Raw genomic sequence first — 17567 nt, forward strand, 5'->3', positions numbered from 1 at the left:
GCTCCTTGCTTGGCAGGAAGCCTGCTTCTCCCTCTCCCACTCCCCCTGCTTGTTTCTCTCTCTTGCTGTGTCTCTGTCAAATAAATAAAAATCTTTAAAAAATAAATAAATAAATAAATCTTCATGCACCCAATAACATAACTTCAAAATAATATAAAACAAGTTAATAAATCTAAAGAAATGCAGAAATCTACAACTATAGTAAAAAATCTTTTAACACACTTCTCTCAATAGCTAAAAGAAAAAGCAAACAAAAATCAATATGGATAAAATGATAGATTCCTTAAAAAATACACCTTATTAAAAATGACACAAGAAGAAAATCAAAAGTCTTATATTTATTTAAAAAGTAGAATCTGTTTAATAAAACTCTTCTTATAAAAAAAACTTCAAATGCAGATGGCCTTACTAGTGAATTCCTCCAATTGTTTAATAAAAAAATAATACCAATCCCAAAAACTCCTCCAGAGAGGGGGAAAATATCTGAACTTGTGGTATAAAGTCAGCTTACCCTTCTAACAAAGTCAAAGACATTATTTTTTAAATTACAAACTTCAGGGGCACCTGGGTGGCTCAGTCAGCTGAGTATCCAGCTCTTGATTTTGGTTCAGGTCATGATCTTGAGGTCATAGGATCGAGCCTCATGTCGGGCTCAGTGGGGGGTTGGCTTGATTCTCTCTCCCTCTGCCCCTCCACCGGCACTTGCTCACTCTCTCTCTCCCTCAAATAATAAATTCTTAAAATTACAAACTTCATCCTTCTCATTAATATGGATGCAAAAATCCTCAGCTAAAGATTAGCAAATCAAATCCAGTGATATTTTAAAAGGATAATACATCACAATCAAGCCGAGTTCATTCCAGATGATTTAACATTCAAAAATCAATCTTATCATTTTTTGATAGATGGATTTTCATAAAAACTCTTAGCTCACCAGAAACAAAAGGAAACATTCCTTAATATGATAAAGAGTATCTACAAGAATCCAATAGCAAGCATCATATTTAATGGCAAGTTGTGGAAAGCTTTACCACGTGATATCAGGAGCAAAACAAAAATGCCTATTCTTTTTTTATTTAATTTTATTATGCTATGTATAATAAATGTTATACCATACAGTACATCATTAGTAAAAATGCCTATTCTATCACCACTTTTATTCAGCCTGAATTGGACATCAAAGCCAGTGCAATGAAGCAGGAAAACAAAAAGAAGTATAAATATTGGGCAGAAAGAAAACTGTCATTACCTGTAGATGGCATAAATGTGTATGTAGGTAACCCAAAAACATCTAGAGACAACTATCTGCATTAGTAAATGTATTAAGGTCGGTGGATAAAGATTAATATCTAAAGTTCAACTATATATCTATCTATCTATATATATATATAGTTCAACTATATATCTACATACTAGAAAAGCGCAAGTAGAAAATGAAATTTTAAAACTATGCCCTATACCATTAAAAACATCAAACACATACGAATAAATATAACAAAAAACATGCAGATATCTAGACTTAAAACAAAAAAGTATCTGAAAGAAATTATGGAGACCTAAATGGAGGAATGTATTGTACTTACATTTTTAAAAAGTAAACATTTAAAGATGTTCTCTCCAGCCTGATCTATAGATTTGAATGAAATCCCAACTAATTTCCCAGTAGGTCAAGAGAAATGGAAGACAAGCCACAGACTAGGAGAAAATATTTGAAAAACAATGTCCAAACTTTCACTAAGCTACTGCACAGTACTGCTGCCCCGCTGTCCGAGAGGCCTGCAGTGACCAAAACCTGACACTAGCCCCTAATGCAAGTGCATGTCCCAGACAGCAGCCTGCAGAGCCTAAGCAAATCTAAGTTCCTGATATGACTTCCCTTGTGATCAATAGTCTCCTCCACCTCCCAGGGCCTTCCCCTTGTGTACCTCTCACATAAGACCCCCATGGAGCTTACCCAAGCTCCCTCTCTTTTTGGTTTGAATTGACTAATCTGGCCTTATCCCATGAGCCCCAAAACACTCCACCCACAGACCCTAATAAGGCATGTGCCCCAGGTCCTGCCTCTCTCTCTGCCTGTACCCTGTCTTGACTTCCCTGTGTGGTGCCTCCAGTTGTGCTGTGTACTTCCTCCAGGACCTGTGAGTAATAAACTTCTCTATCTCAATTTCTCATGGTTAAGAATAATATTCCACTGTATGGATGTACCACTACAAAGCAATGAAAACGAACAAACCAGAGCCACATGCAACAACATTGACAACTGCCACATAGAGTAAAAGACACCACACACAAAACAATATGCACAGCATGAGTCCACCTATATGATGTTTAAAAAAATGCAAAACTATAGGGATGCCTGGTTAGGTGGTTAAATTTTATAGAAAAGCTAGGAAGTGATTACCATGTAAGATATCCATCACCCTTCAGAGTGGAAGGGGCAGTGCCTGCAATGGGCACAGCAGAACTTCTAAGGTGCTATGTTCTATTCTTTAAATGTTATTTATCTATATAGGGGTTACATGGGTGTTTGCTTTGTGATACTGTTTTATACAATTCTTATGTGCTTTATATTTAACCACAAAAAGGTTAAAAATAATTTTAACCCTATACAAACAAGTTAACAAAAGTATAGTAAGAATGACAGAATAATTTATAATGAAAAATCCAAATAATGCCAGGACTGACTTTTTCCTTTTGGTTTTCAGTACACAGTTGTATTACACTATATAAGTTTCCAAACCTGGCTACACATCAGAACTACATGGAAAACAATGAAAAAATATATATTCTGTCCCATCTAAAACCTACTATCTACTTTCAACAAGTTCCTCAGTCAGTGGCAGCTGAGAAGTACTGGCCTAGCACAGGGCAATGGTTCTGTATGTTGGATATAGATAATGGGACCCTGTACAGGACTTTAAAAAATGCTGATCCCCGAGCTCAATCCCCAGAAATTCTGACCCAAATAGTCTACAGTGCAGCCTGGACATTGGGATTTTTAAAAATTCCCTGATGAGGGGCACCTGGCTGGCTCAGTCATTAAGCATCTGCCTTCGGCTCAGGTCATGATCCCGGGGTCCTGGGTTCGAGCCCCGCATCTGGCTTCCATCTGGAAGGCTGCTTCTCCCTCTCCCACTCCCCCTGCTTGTGTTCCCTCTTTCACTGTGTCTCTCTCTGTCAAATAAATAAATAAAATCTTTAAAAAAAAATTCCCTGATGATTTTAATATGCAGCCAAGGCTGATAGTCACTGGTAAAAGAGAATGGTATGCATGAGAATCATGTTGGGGGGGAGGGCAAAAATATACAAACGTGGGGCATCTGCCTTTGGCTTAGGTCATGATCCTGGAGTCCTGGGATCGAGTCCCACATCGGGCTCCCTGCTCAGCAGGGAGTCTGCTCCTCCCTCTGACCCTCCCCCATCTCGTGCTCTCTCTCCCTCTCAGATAAATTAATAATAATAATAATAATAAATACAAACGCTTGCTCTCTATCTCAGAACCGTAACTCAGATATATTGGAGGCAGGGGGGGACCTACTCACTGTTCTTTTAATAAGCTCACGGTGTAATTCCAGTGAATTACCATTGTTTCAAAGTCACTGGCATAGTAAATGTTCTGACCTTAACTATGTATTTGTCCTTAGTGAAGCCAATACATTTTTCAGCATTCATTTCTCTCAGCTATAAAAAGGCAATGATTTCATGCCTATCTCATTGAGACAAAGTATATAACAGCGTTAACCAAGAATCCAAAGTAGCTGTGCTCAATAAATTGAAGCTGAAGTAAAAAAATTTTTGCCACAATTTAGGATGTGAATGACACTATACGAGGCTTGAGCTATACACTCATTGAAAACTGCCCCAGAGAGAAGGAAACAAAATTAATGACCCTGTCTTTAGTAAAAATATATAAAATTTCTGGGGCGCCTGGGTGGCTCAGATGTTTAAGCATCTGCCTTCGGCTCAGGTCATGATCCCAGAGTCCTGGGATCGAGTCCCGCATCGGGCTCCTTGCTCCTTGGGAGCCTGCTTCTCCCTCTGCCTCTCTCTCTCTCATGAATAGAAATAAAATCTTAAAAAAAAATATATATATAAAATTTCTGGCTTTATAATTAACTTAATAATAATATTAGTCAGCTTTGAGAGCTAGATATTGCCACAGTCCAGATTTCAAACAGGCTGAAATATTCAACAGTGAACAAAACAAGTAGCAACCACTTTTTAAAAATAGTCCCATTAATGCCATTAAAAAATTTAGCCTCAGGGCGCCTGGGTGGCTCAGTTGGTTAAGCAACTGCCTTTGGCTCAGATCATGATCCTGGAGTCCCAGGATCGAGTCCCGCATCGGGCTCCCTGCTCAGAGAGGAGTCTGCTTCTCCCTCTGACCCTCCCCCTTCTCATGTGCTCTCTCTCTCTCTCTCTCATTCTCTCTCTCAAATAAATAAAATCTTTTTTTTTAATTTTATTTATTTAATTGACACACAGAGAGAGAGAGAGAGAGAGAGAGACAGCGAGAGAGGGAACACAAGCAGGGGGAGTGGGAGAGGGAGAAGCAGGCTTCCCGCCGAGCAGGGAGCCCGATGCGGGGCTCGATCCCAGGACCCTGGGATCATGACCTGAGCCGAAGGCAGTCGTTTAACCAACTGAGCCACCCAGGCGCCCCCTCAAATAAATAAAATCTTTAAAAAAAATTTAGCCTCAAAAAACTAGGTCTGAGTGAATAGAACTGCCAATAGGTCTAAGTGAAACAGAAGACTGTATATTGATTTGTCTTAATTAAGTCATTTAAATATTATTGAAATGGAACAGAAATCAGGTAAGCTTAGTTTAAATGTTTTTTTGTTTGTTTAATTTCAAGTTCTAAACATTCTCTAAATATTGAACAGATGTTATTTATATCTTATAAAGCCTCTTCTTTAATATTCTACAAAGAACAAGACATATGAAGAAATTAGACACAGAGAAAGTATGACACCTATAAATAACTATTATGGGATGATCTCCTATATATAAAGTATTTTCTTTTTTTTTTTGAAGATTTTATTTATTTGTCAGAGAGAGAGAGAGAGAGAGAACAAGCAAAGGGAGCGGCAGGCAAAGGGAGAAGCAGGTTCCCCGCTGGGCAGGGAGCCCGATGCGGGACTCGATCCTAGGACCCTGGGATCGTGACCTGAGCTGAAGGCAAATGCTTAACCAACTGAGCCACCCAGGTGTCCCATACAAAGTATTTTCTAACCACAGTCAGAAGCTATGATGTTGACTCTAAAGATCACTGTCCTCCATTTAAAATATACATATATACATACAGATATATGCAAATGCAGTTTTTGTATGTATATAACCACATAAAATGTACACACACATGCATATATGTTCATATGCACATACACATATATTGCAGTTTCTGAAAAATATTATGTAAGATTTATGAATATCAAACATCTTTCTTCAAAGTTATTAGAAACGGGCTTTCATGTAACCTGAGATCTGGCAAATTTTTTAAAAAACTGCCAAGTTCTATCTAGGGAAATGAATGCCTACCTAGTTAACACATAAGGAAATAAGACTTACTACATTTTAGGTACGAATGAAATCTTAAAAATACCTATGAATTATAACACAGTTATGATATCACTATGCACATCACTATGCTCTTTGGCTAAAACTAATATTTATACTGGGTAACTTTAATTAAAAATACTGGGTTAGGGGCGCCTGGGTGGCTCAGTCATTAAGCATCTGCCTTCGGCTCAGGTCATGATCCCGGGGTCCTGGGATCGAGCCCCACATCGGGCTCCCTGCTCAGCGGGGAATCTGCTTCTCCCTCTCCCACTCCCCCTGCTTGTGTTCCCTCTCTCGCTGTCACTCTCTCTCTGTCAAATAAATAAATAAAATCTTAAAAAAAAATACTGAGTTGGAGGAGTGATGCCAGCAAAATGGTGGTATAGGAATTTCTAGTACTTGTACCATCCCCAAAAATCAATTTTAAGAACTATCCATGCATGAAAATACTTTACAAGAGCTAAGGATTCTAGGTGAGGGATTATAGCACCTGGGTGAAGATCAGATGTAAGAAAAGACACACTAAGGAGGACAGATAGATTCACAGACCCCTTTCATTTCGTCTGAGCCCAGACAGCTCATCATGGAGAGAGAAAGACTCTCTCTAAGAGAAGCTGAGCAAAGTAAGTGTCTGACTTCACTGCAGACTCCAGTTCAGCCCACCCCAACACCAGGCTGACTCTTAATGCCCTTGGTGGCTCTCTAGCAGGCTCTTATGAACCCAGGCTCCTGCCCACCCTGTTACGTGTAGGATTCTACATCATCAGGTGGCTCCTAGGCATCAGGCTCCACAGATAGAACCTGTGAACCAAGGCCACCAGCTCACCCCAGTGCCTATTGGCTCCAGTGGCCATAGGTGGCTCCTGCAAACCTAGGTCCATGGCCCAACGGGCAAAGCAGGCTCCAGTGGTTCCAGACAACCTCCAGGTTCCCAGCAAGCTCCCATGAACCCAGGCTCCTGACACATCCCAGCATCAGCCAGCTCCCAGGCAACAACTTTGGCCCTACAAAGAAGATAAGATGACAGGGCCCAGAGACAGGATGACTATTGTACACCCAAGCTTTTGACCCACTTCAGCACCAGGCTAGCTACTGTAGCCCCAAATTCCAAGTACCAGGTCAGCCCCCAGGTTCATGGCAAACTCCCATAGACTCAGATTCTTGGTCCACCCAAGTGCCATAATGACCCCTGCAAATCTAACCTCCATGACATCTCCTGAGGGCTCCAGGATACAGGCCAACTCCTGTAGTCCTAGACTCCAGGTTGGCTCTCACAAAACCAGGCTTCCAGCCTGTCTAGGTACCAGACCAGCCTCAGTGGACCTAGATACTAGGCTCACCCCAGGGGTCCCTAATGCCTGGTTGGTGCCTGGAAACCTAGGATCCAGGTCTGCCCACACAGACCAAGGTCCCAAGCCCATCACCACAGATTTAAGTACCAAGCACACCCCAGTGAACCTAGGCTTCAGTTCCACCCTGTGACCTAGGCACCAGACTGGTCCCTGTGTACTCAAGCACTAGGCCTGCCCACCTACTAACCCAGGCACCAGACCTGTCCACTTGAGTACTCCACCAGATGGTCCACCCAGAATCTCTGGACAGGCTGATTGGTGAAGGGCTTTGCCTCATAAAGCCAGTCTGTAAAGGCTAGAAGAGGTGCCTACTTCCTCAAATATACAGATACCAACACAAGGACACAAGAATCATGAATAATCAATAAAATATATAACCACCAAAGGAAACTAATGAAATTCTAATGACTCTAAAAAAATGGAAATCAAGGAACTGTCTGACAAAGAACTTAGAATAATCCTTTTTAAAAAGTTTAGTCAAAAAAAAAAAGTTTAGTCAACTTTAAGAAAAGAGACAACTAAATAACATTAGGAAAAAACACATGAATAAATTGAGAAGTTCCACAAAGAAACAGAAACCATTAAAAAAAAAAGTAGAAATCTAGAGTTGAAAAACACAATGACTAAATTGAAGAATTCATAAAAAGCTTCAACAACAGACTTGACCAAGCAAAAGAAAGATATAGTGAATGATAAGCCAGATCATTTGAAATTATCTAGTCAGAGGAGCAGAAAAATAAAAGAATGAAAGAAGCCTATGTGAATTATGGGGTATCATCAAAAGAAATAATCTATCCATTATTGGAGTCCCAGGAGAAGAAAGAGAGAAGGGAGCAGAAAGCCTATTTAAGGAATAATGGTTGAGAAGCCCAAATCTGGTGAGAAATTTAGACATCCAAGTTTATGGAGCTAATAGGTAACCCCAAAATTTCAACACAAAACAACCTTCTCCAAGACACATTATAATAAAACTGCCTAAAATAAAAGATAGAGAATTTTAAAATCAGCAAGAAAAAAAAGTTCCTCACATATAAAGGAACCCCTATAAGATAATCAGCAGATTTCTTATCAGAAACCTTGCAGGCCTGAAGAGAGTGGGATGATATATTCAAAGCACTCAAAGAAAAAAGCTGCCAACCAAGAACACTTTACCTAGCAAAGATTCCTTTCAGAAATGAAAGAGAGAGACTTTCCCAAAAGACAAAAACTGAGGGAATTCATCCCCACTAAACCTGCCTTACAAGAAATGCTGAAAGGAGTTTAAGACGAAATGAAAGGATGCAAATTAGTAATATGAAAATATAACACATATTGTTAACAATATGTTAACTAGCCAAATTCAGAATACTGTAATATTATAATATGGAGGTATGTTAATCACTTAACTCAAAAGGATAAAGGACAGGGGCACCTGGGTGGCTCAGTTGGTTAAGCAACTGCCTTCGGCTCAGGTCATGATCCTGGAGTCCCGGGATCGAGTCCCGCATCGGGCTCCCTGCTCAGCAGGGAGTCTGCTTCTCCCTCCGACCCTCCCCCCTCTCATGCTCTCTCTCTCTCATTCTCTCTCTCAAATAAATAAATAAAATCTTTTTTAAAAAAAAGCATAAAGGACAAAGGTATTAAAAATAACAATAGCTACAATAATGTTAGTGGGTACACAATATTTAAAAAAGGCAAATACACACACAATATAAAAAGAGGTAAGATTATGGGGAGTGTAAAAGAGTAGAGTTTTTGTATGCAAAGCTGTCATTAGCTTGAGGCTATTATAACAATAAAATATTTTATATAAACAAAAATCTACAGTAGATACACAAGAGGCAGAGCAAAGGGAATCAAAGCATACCACTATGGAAAATCATCAATTCACAAAGAAAAACAGTGAAAGAAAAAGAAGAAACAAGGGAACTACAAAACAGCCAGAAAATAATACGACATTAGTACCTATCAGTGATTATTAATTAACTACTAAAATTAATAATTACCTATCAATAGCCTTATCCATCAATAATTACTTTAAGTGTAATTGGATTAAATTCTCCAATTAAGCATAGAGTGTCTCAATGCATTAAAAACAAGTCCCAACCATATAAGAGACTCACTTCAGCTTTAAGGACACACATAGGCTCAAAGTGAAGGGATAGAAAACTACTGAACAGTGAATGGGTCAACCAAGAAATCAAAGAGGTAATAAAAAAATACATGGAAACAAATAATAATGAAAATCCAATGATCCAAAATCTTTTGGATGCAGCAAAAGTGGTTCTAAGAGGGAATATTATGAAAAATTATATGCCAACAAATTGGACAGTCTAGAAGAAATCAGTAAATTTCTAGAAACATATAACCTCCCAAAACTGAATTAGGAAGAAAAAGAAAATCTGAACAGCCCAGGAGCATATATATGGTTTCAGTGGTAAATTCTAAGCCAATCCTTCTCAAACTCTCCAAAACATTGAAGCGGAAAACTCCCAAACTTATTTTATGAGGGCAACATTAACCAATACCAAAGCTAGGTAAGAACGTTACAACAAAAGAAAACTACAGGCCAATATCCCTGATGAATATTTATATGCAAACATCCTCAACAAAATATGAACAAACTGAACTCAACAGCACATTAAAAGGATCATACACCACAATCAAGTGAGATTTATCCCTGGAATGCAAAAATGGTTCAACATATGCAAATCACTAACTGTGGTACATCACATTAATAGAATGAAAGATAAAAATCATATGATCATCTCAATAGATGTAAATTTAACAACCATTCATGCGAAAAAGTCTCAATAAAAAGAGAAGACATGAGTGTTAGAGAAAAGGAAACCGTTGTGTACTGTAGGTGAAAATGTAAACTGGTACAGCCACTACAAGAAACAGTATTGAAATTCCTCAAAAAATTAAAAAGAGAACTACCATAAGATCCAGCAATTCCACTTCTGGGTATATAGCCACAGGAAATGAAATCTCTAACCCAAAGAGATATTTGCACCCCATATTCATTATAGCACTATTCATAAAAACTAAGAAATGTAAACAATCTAAGTGTCCAGAACAGATGAATGGATAAAGAAAAGGTAACACACAAAGACACACACAGACACACACACACACACACACAAACGCACGCACGCACACATACAGAGTATTATTTAGCCATAAAACAAAGGAAATCCTGCCTTTTGAGACATGAATGGACTTCAAGGGCATTATGCTATGTGAAATAAGTCAGAGAAAGGACAAACACGGCATATTCTCCCTCACTCATATGTAGAACCTAAAATAAAATAGAGAGTAGAATGGTGATACCAGGGGCTGGGAAGTGGGGGAGACAGGGAGATGTTGGTTAAAGGGCACAAATTTTCAGGAATAAAATAAATAAATTTGGGGATGGTGACACCATTGACAAAATGGTGACTATAATTAACAATTCTGTATTATATACTTGAAAGTTGTTAAACAAGTAAATCTTAAATCTTATAAGCACAATTTTACACAAGCTCACAGAAGCTCATTTATCTTCCAGTTTTAGCTGCAAAAAAAAAATCTTATAAGCACAATTTTAAAAAGCTAATTATATGAGGGGATGGAGGTGTTATAACCTTACTGTGGTAATTGTTTTGTAATATATATATATATCAAACCACTACACTGTACACCTTAAATCTGCATATATTATATGTCAATAATATCTCAATAAATCTGGAAAAAATAAAGGGGAAAAATGCTGAGCTTGGCTAAAACAATATGTGAGGGTAAATCCGGAACCTCAGTAAAAGAATGGGTCTTCTTCTTCTTTCATTATATCAGTATCCACACCAAAAATCTCTTGAATCTATCTTTAACATAAATGTGAATACATTTACTTTCCTATTTCATGGTAGCTGTTTGTGAACATTTCTTAAGTGAACCTACCATTTTTCTAATACAAGGCTTCATTTAACAATAGAAACATATTCAAGTAAAAACATGCTTAGGTAAAAGTAAAATGATACATAAGTAGAACCATCTAGTCTGGCTTGATCTTAAGTCTCATATGACAAAAGCAATGCCTTTTGATAAGTTAAATGTTAATTTAGTGGAAAATGTCAGTCAAACTGGTTGGCATTTGATAAATGTTCAAAATTTTACTCAATTTCTAGGGTGGAAAGACAAAATTATAATCATATTTTTGAAAAGGTAAAAACATTAAAAACTAATATGTATGCCTAGTAAACATTAAGAGAATTCAGGTTAGATTTAATAATAGTAAAACAAATAATATGTACTATTCAGCATAATTAAAGATAAATAAACAGAGTTCATTTATTGTGAGGTGGTTGCCCCCAGATCAAGGAAATCTTTGGTTACAACCACAGTTTGGTGCCCACAAAAAGGGATACAGTGATTCTGTTGTACTATAACACTGGCCAAAACACAAGTGGAGTACTGTGTACACATAGGAGGACACATTTTAAGGGACTCATTTATAAACTAGGCAGGCAACTAGTCAGGTAGAAAACCAGTCATGCTAGGGGCGCCTGGGTGGCTCAGTCGTTAAGCGTCTGCCTTCAGCTCAGGTCAGGATCCCAGGGTCCTGGGATCAAGCCCCACATCAGGCTCCCTGCTTGGCAGGAAGCCTGCTTCTCTCCCTCTCCCACTCCCCCTGCTTGTGTTCCCTCTCTTGCTGTGTCTCTGTCAAATAAATAAATAAAATCTTAAAAAAAAAAAGTCATTCTAGAAAAACACACTACATCTGAAATGAGTAAAGAAACTGGAACTGTTTATCTGAAAAGAGAAAAAACTCTTAAGAAAGTCCTTCCATCACTACTGGCACTAACTGGCAAAATTTCTGATTCAAAACAGCAGCAGACCTATGCATTTATCTCCCATTCCTATCTACATGAGCAAATACAACTTCTAGAGGAATGAGAAAGTGCTGGTTTATAAAGCAGAGAAAAGGAAGTGACACTAAGAAAGCAGCAACAGAGGAGAGAGCTTCCTGCCCCCACTGAATCCAGGTGAGACTGTGGTTCAGGGATAGCAAGTGAGGGACTGAGCTGAGAACGTGGCTGAATTCAGGTGCCTGCCTGCAGGGCTCTTACGGAATCACTGAGTGCTCCATCTCTGTGTGCAGCAAAGGCCCACAGACTCCCCTTATCCAGACACCTAGAGACAACGAAAATGCTCTTGTAAATACAAAATAAAAATGCATGAACAAAATAATTAAATGGAAGGATTGGATGAGAAAGTCAAGAAAGTCTCCCAGAAAGCAAACCAAAGTTAGAGATGGAAAATATGAGAACGACAAGTGACAAGAAAGTCCCAAACCCAATTGATAGAAATTTATAAGTAGAGAAGGAAATAAATTATCAAGGAAATAATATAACACTATTTCCCCAAATTGAAAGGAAACAATATACTACAAATTGAGGGGTCTATTGAGTGCTTAGGAGGAAGACAGGAAAAAAGACAAACTTAAACATACCACTATGAAATGTCAGAATAACACAGCTACAGGGGAAATTCTAAAAATCATCAGAAAGAAAACACAGGTCACCCACAAATAACAAAGATAAGCCTAGTATTAGACTTCTAATCTGCAACAGCGTTAGCTAACAATGAAGAAATGCTTTTAAACTTCTAAAAGAAAGGTACAGTTTAGAATTTTAAATTTTTTACATCATAAAATAAATGACCAATCACGAATGAGAATTACATGTTTACAGACATGTACAGAAAGATCTTAAAGGGGTTAATTAAGGATGAAATCAAGGAAAAAATAACTTTATTTTTTAATAAACAAGAAACAAGAAAAAAAAATCCAAACCAGGAGAGAAATGGCAGTAATCCCCAAGATGACATTTAACACCAGGCCAAGACGGCAACCATCATATGGAAACTGAAGCAGAGAGAGAGATTCTGTAAGGGAGAACTCCAAAAAAAACTTGAGTCTGCAACAGAAGCAAAAAATGCAAAAAAAGAGATCCAGGCAACTGGAAATACCAACAAACACAAAACATCTTGGATCAACTGTGAAGCCTCCCATACAAATTAAACCAGGGAGACGATGTATTCCAAGGAATAGAATGGACTCCAAGGAATAAACAGAATGGGTAAGCATCTGAAAGATGGTAAGAATACGACAAAGAAAACAGAAGTTATGTCTAGCAAGAAGAAACATGAAAGGTACATAGAAAACAAGAAAACAAAACAAAACCCAAGCTCATAGCTACAGAGAACAGACTGTTGGTTGCCAGCGGTGGGGGCAGGGAGGGGGTGAAATGGATGAAGGGGATCAAAAGGTACAAACTTCTAGTTATAAAATAAGTAAGACATGGGATGTAATGTACAGCATGATCATGGTTAATAATACAGTATTCCATGTTTGAAAGTTGCTAAGATATACCTTAAAAGTTCTCATCACAAGAAAAAAATTTGTAACTATGTACAGTGACAAATGTTAATCAGACTTATTGTGATCATTTTCCAATATATACAAATATCAAATCATTTGTTGTATACCTGAAACTGATACATTATATGTAAATTAAATTTCAATAAAAAAACAAAAATGAAAGAAAGAAAGAAACGAAGATAGTTAATTCTTCTGTACTTGACTTTGTAACTATGTACATGTATCTTGGATTTTTAAAATTCTGTAATGTACCATAAAGAAGAGGTCATAGACTCAGTCTATGTTTGCTTGAAAGATCAGAGAAAAAGTTCCACGAGAGGCAATTTTGGGTTCAATACAAAGAAGATTTTTCTATCCCTTAAAGATGTTTAGAAGTAAAACAAATGAGTTGAATACCAGAAGACTCCAAGCAGAAATTAAATGGCCACCTATATGGGACGCTACAAAGGGGATTCCTGTACTGGGTGGAGGTAAGAAAGAAATTCACTACTCATTCAACAAATGACCTAAGATTTTTCCAACTCTAATAAAACTCTTCACTTCTATTTAGGAAGTACATTACATCAGGAGACAACAGCCCCTTTAGGTGTGAGAGCTATCCCTCAGGATAGAAAGTTTTAGTACTACTGACAAACTTCAGGTACAAAAGGAAAAAATGAGAAAAGATACAGTAAAATGAAAGAGGATACAGGCTGGGTTTATATAGTGGAATTATATATCCTTATATCGAGTGGTAGCACACTTGGCTTAGTATTTAAGAAATGACATAAGCAATAAGAAAAAGACAGTAGAACTTTTAGAATGCCCTATATTGATTTTACCATATTATTTTCCTGATAAGCAGAAACCAATATTCATAATTACTTTTCCAATAAAAGTTTAAATCAATAAAAGTATAAATTAAGAAAACAACATATCCATCCAGTTATACTGAATTTCTCACTTACCAGTCATAACCTACAGCAAAAGATGTTTCAATTACAGGAGCAATGAGTTTTGCGGCTGTCATGATGTATTTTTCTGCCATGGCTTTCCTATATCAAACAAACAAACAAGTTTTATTGAGACACTTGGTATAAAGAGTTTGGATTTTTTTTTTTTTAAGTATAAACATTACCTATCAAAGCTAACATACCATGAAAAGTCTACTAAATGGTACAGCTACACTAGAAATCTGTCCGTAAGTCAGGTTGACAACCATGGCTAGGAAATGGGATTAGCAAGCCATACTGCCTTCTGGATCAACAGCTCATCTCTTTCTTTTCAACGCAGGCTGACAAATGGAAGAAGAAACACTGGATGAACATAATAAAGAACTGATTTTAAAACAAAACAAAACAAAACAAAGAAACACTGGAGAAAAACAAAGCTCTGCCACTGCAGTTCATAACCTGCACTGTCTGTGGACATGAAAGGAAAGGGTAAAAATGACCACTGAATTACTATGTGTCTCCATAGGTTTGTCTAATCTGTGCCTTTCCTATAAATGGAATCATGAATATATAGTCTTTTGTGACTGACTTGTTCACTTATCATCATAATGTTTTCAGGGTTTGTATGTACTGTGGCATATATTGCTATGTCATTTCTTTTTATGGCTAAATAATATTCCAGTATATGGACAGACCATATATTATTTATCCATTCATCAGCTCTGGGCATCTGGGTTGTTTCCACTTTTTGGATATTATGAGTGCTGCTATGAACATTCGTGTATAAGTTATTGTGTGGACATATGCTCTAATTTCTCTGGGCTATATACCTAGGAGAAACTGCTGGGTTAAGTATGAGGAACCTTTGTTGAGGAACCTTTGGAGGAACTTCCAAACTGTTTTCCAAAGTGGCTATACCATTCTACATTCCTGCCACCAGCTTACAAGATTTCAGTTTCTCCACATCCTCACCAACATTTATTATCTGTCTTCCTGATTACAGTCATACAAGTGGGTGTGAAGTGGTATCTCGCGGTTTTGAGTTGCATTTTCCTAAGAAGTATAGAACTTAAGCATCTTTTCATGTGCTTAATGGGCATTCACTTATCTATTTTGAAGAAATGTCTCTTCAGATCCTTTGTATGCTTTTAATTGGCCTTTTTATTAACTGGCTTTTTATTACCGAATTGGAAGAGTTCTTTACATACTGGAGAAATAAATCCATCCTGGATACATGGTTTGCAAATATTTTCTCTCATTCAGTGATTGTCTTTTCACTTTCTTGATAGTGTCTTTTGAAGAACGAAAGTTTTTAATTGTGATGAAATCCAATTAACCTATTTTTTTTTCTTTTGGTGTGCTTTTGGTATCATATCTAAGAAGTCACTGCCTAATACAAGATCAATAATACTGTTGGTTTTTTTCGTAAGAATTTATAGTTCTAGGCTCTTACAGTTAGGTCTATGATCCATTATTTATTTATTTATTTTTATTTAATTGACAGAGAGAGAGACAGTGAGAGAGGGAACACAAACAGCGGGAGTGGGAGAGGAAGAAGCAGGCTTCCCGCCGAGCAGGGAGCCCAATGTGGTGGGGCTCGATCCCAGGACCCTGGGATCATGACCTGAGCCGAAGGCAGACACTTAACTGACTGAGCCACCCAGGCGCCCCCTATGATCCATTTTGAAGTAACTTTTGTGTATGGTATGAGAGAGACCCAATTTCATTCTTTTGCATGAGGCTATCCAATTGTCCCAGCAGCATCTGTTGAAAAGACTATCTTTTCTCCATCAAATTGTCCTGGCACTGTTATTAATTATAAATGTAAAACTTTATTTCTGGACCCTCAATCCCATTCCAATGATTTCTATGTCTATCTTTATGCTACTAGCATAAAGTATACCACACTTGATTGGTGTAGTTTTGTAGTGTGAGACCTCCAACTGTGCTCTTCTTTTTTCAATATTGTTTTGGCTATTTTGGCTCCCTTAGATTTCCACATGAATTTTAGGATCAACTTGTCACTTTCTAAAAAACCACTGCTGGAATTTTGATATGGATCACATCGCATCTATAAAATATTTTGGGGAGCACCGCCATCTTAACATTAAGTGCCTATCCATAAAAATGTGATGTCTTCCCATTTACTTAGCATATCCTTCAGTAATGTTCTGTACTTTTCAGAGTATAAGCTTTACATTTCATTTGTTAAACTTATTCCTTAATTATTTTTTATGCTACTGTAAATGTAATTATGGGAATTTCATTTTGGATAGTACATTAGTAGTGTATAGTATATTTCTTAGTAATGATTCCTATATATTGATCTCTTATTCTGCAAGCTTGCTGAACTTATTAGTTGTAATTGCTTTTTAGTGGATCCTAAAATTTTATGTAGGATATTCCACATACAAGATCATGTGATCTGTAAACAGAGATAATTTTGCTTCTTCCTTTCTAATCTGGATGTCTCTTACTTCCTTTTTTTGCCTAATTTCCATGGTAGGACCCCGAGTGCAATGTTGAAGTAGTGACAGGAATATCCTTGTATTGTTCCTGCTCTAAGGGGGAAACCATTCAGTCTTGTCATTAAGTATAACAAACTGGGTTTTTCATAAATGTCCTTTATCAGATTGAGGAAGTTCATTTCTACTCCTAGCCTGTTGAGATTTGCTTGTTTACCATAAAAGCATATTGGATTTTGTCAAAAAAAATTTGTTTTATACTGAGATGATGATGTGGTTTTGTCCTGCATTCTGTTGATATCCTCTTTTATACTTACCGGTTTTTACACAGTAAACCCATTTTGCATTCCTAGAATAAATCCCACTTGGTCATGGTACACAATTCCTTTTATATTTTGTTTGTGATTTTGGTTTACTAGAGGATTTTTGCATATATATTCACAAGATATTGATCTATTGTCCCCACCCCCCTTTTAGTACTGTCTTTGTTTTTTTTTTAAGATTCTACCTATTTACTTGACAGAGAGACAGAGCCAGAGAGCACAGCGGAGGGAATGGCAGAGGAAAGGGAGAAGCAGGCTCCGCACTGAGCAGTGAGGCTGATGTGGCTCAATCCCAGATCCCCGGGACCATGACCTGAGCCGAAGACAGACGCTGAACCATCTAAGCCACCCAGGCGCCCCGTACTGTCTGTCTTGTTTTGGTATCAGAGGAATACCAGCCTCATAAAATGAACTATTTTCTGGAAGAAGTTGTGTAAAACTGATGTTAATTCTTTTTTAAACATCTGCTAGAAATCTCTAGTAAAACCATATGGGCCCAGAGATTTCTTTTTCAGGAGGTTTAAAATTACAAA

At 37.5% G+C, this 17567-nt stretch overlaps 1 protein-coding gene across 2 annotated transcripts in view; it reads right to left on the reverse strand.

Annotated features, from left to right (window-relative positions):
* IFT88 (intraflagellar transport 88) overlaps positions 1-17567 on the reverse strand; it is a 145755-nt gene that overhangs the window by 81065 nt on the left and 47123 nt on the right. For both annotated transcript variants that reach the window (XM_027590104.1, XM_027590106.1), the window contains exon 14: positions 14262-14348. In XM_027590104.1, the coding sequence (XP_027445905.1) occupies positions 14262-14348 (87 nt within the window). The remainder of the gene's footprint in view (positions 1-14261; positions 14349-17567) is intronic.

This window comes from Zalophus californianus, chromosome 3 (assembly GCF_009762305.2).
Source record: "Zalophus californianus isolate mZalCal1 chromosome 3, mZalCal1.pri.v2, whole genome shotgun sequence".
In the NCBI taxonomy this organism is placed as follows: Eukaryota; Metazoa; Chordata; class Mammalia; order Carnivora; family Otariidae; genus Zalophus; species Zalophus californianus.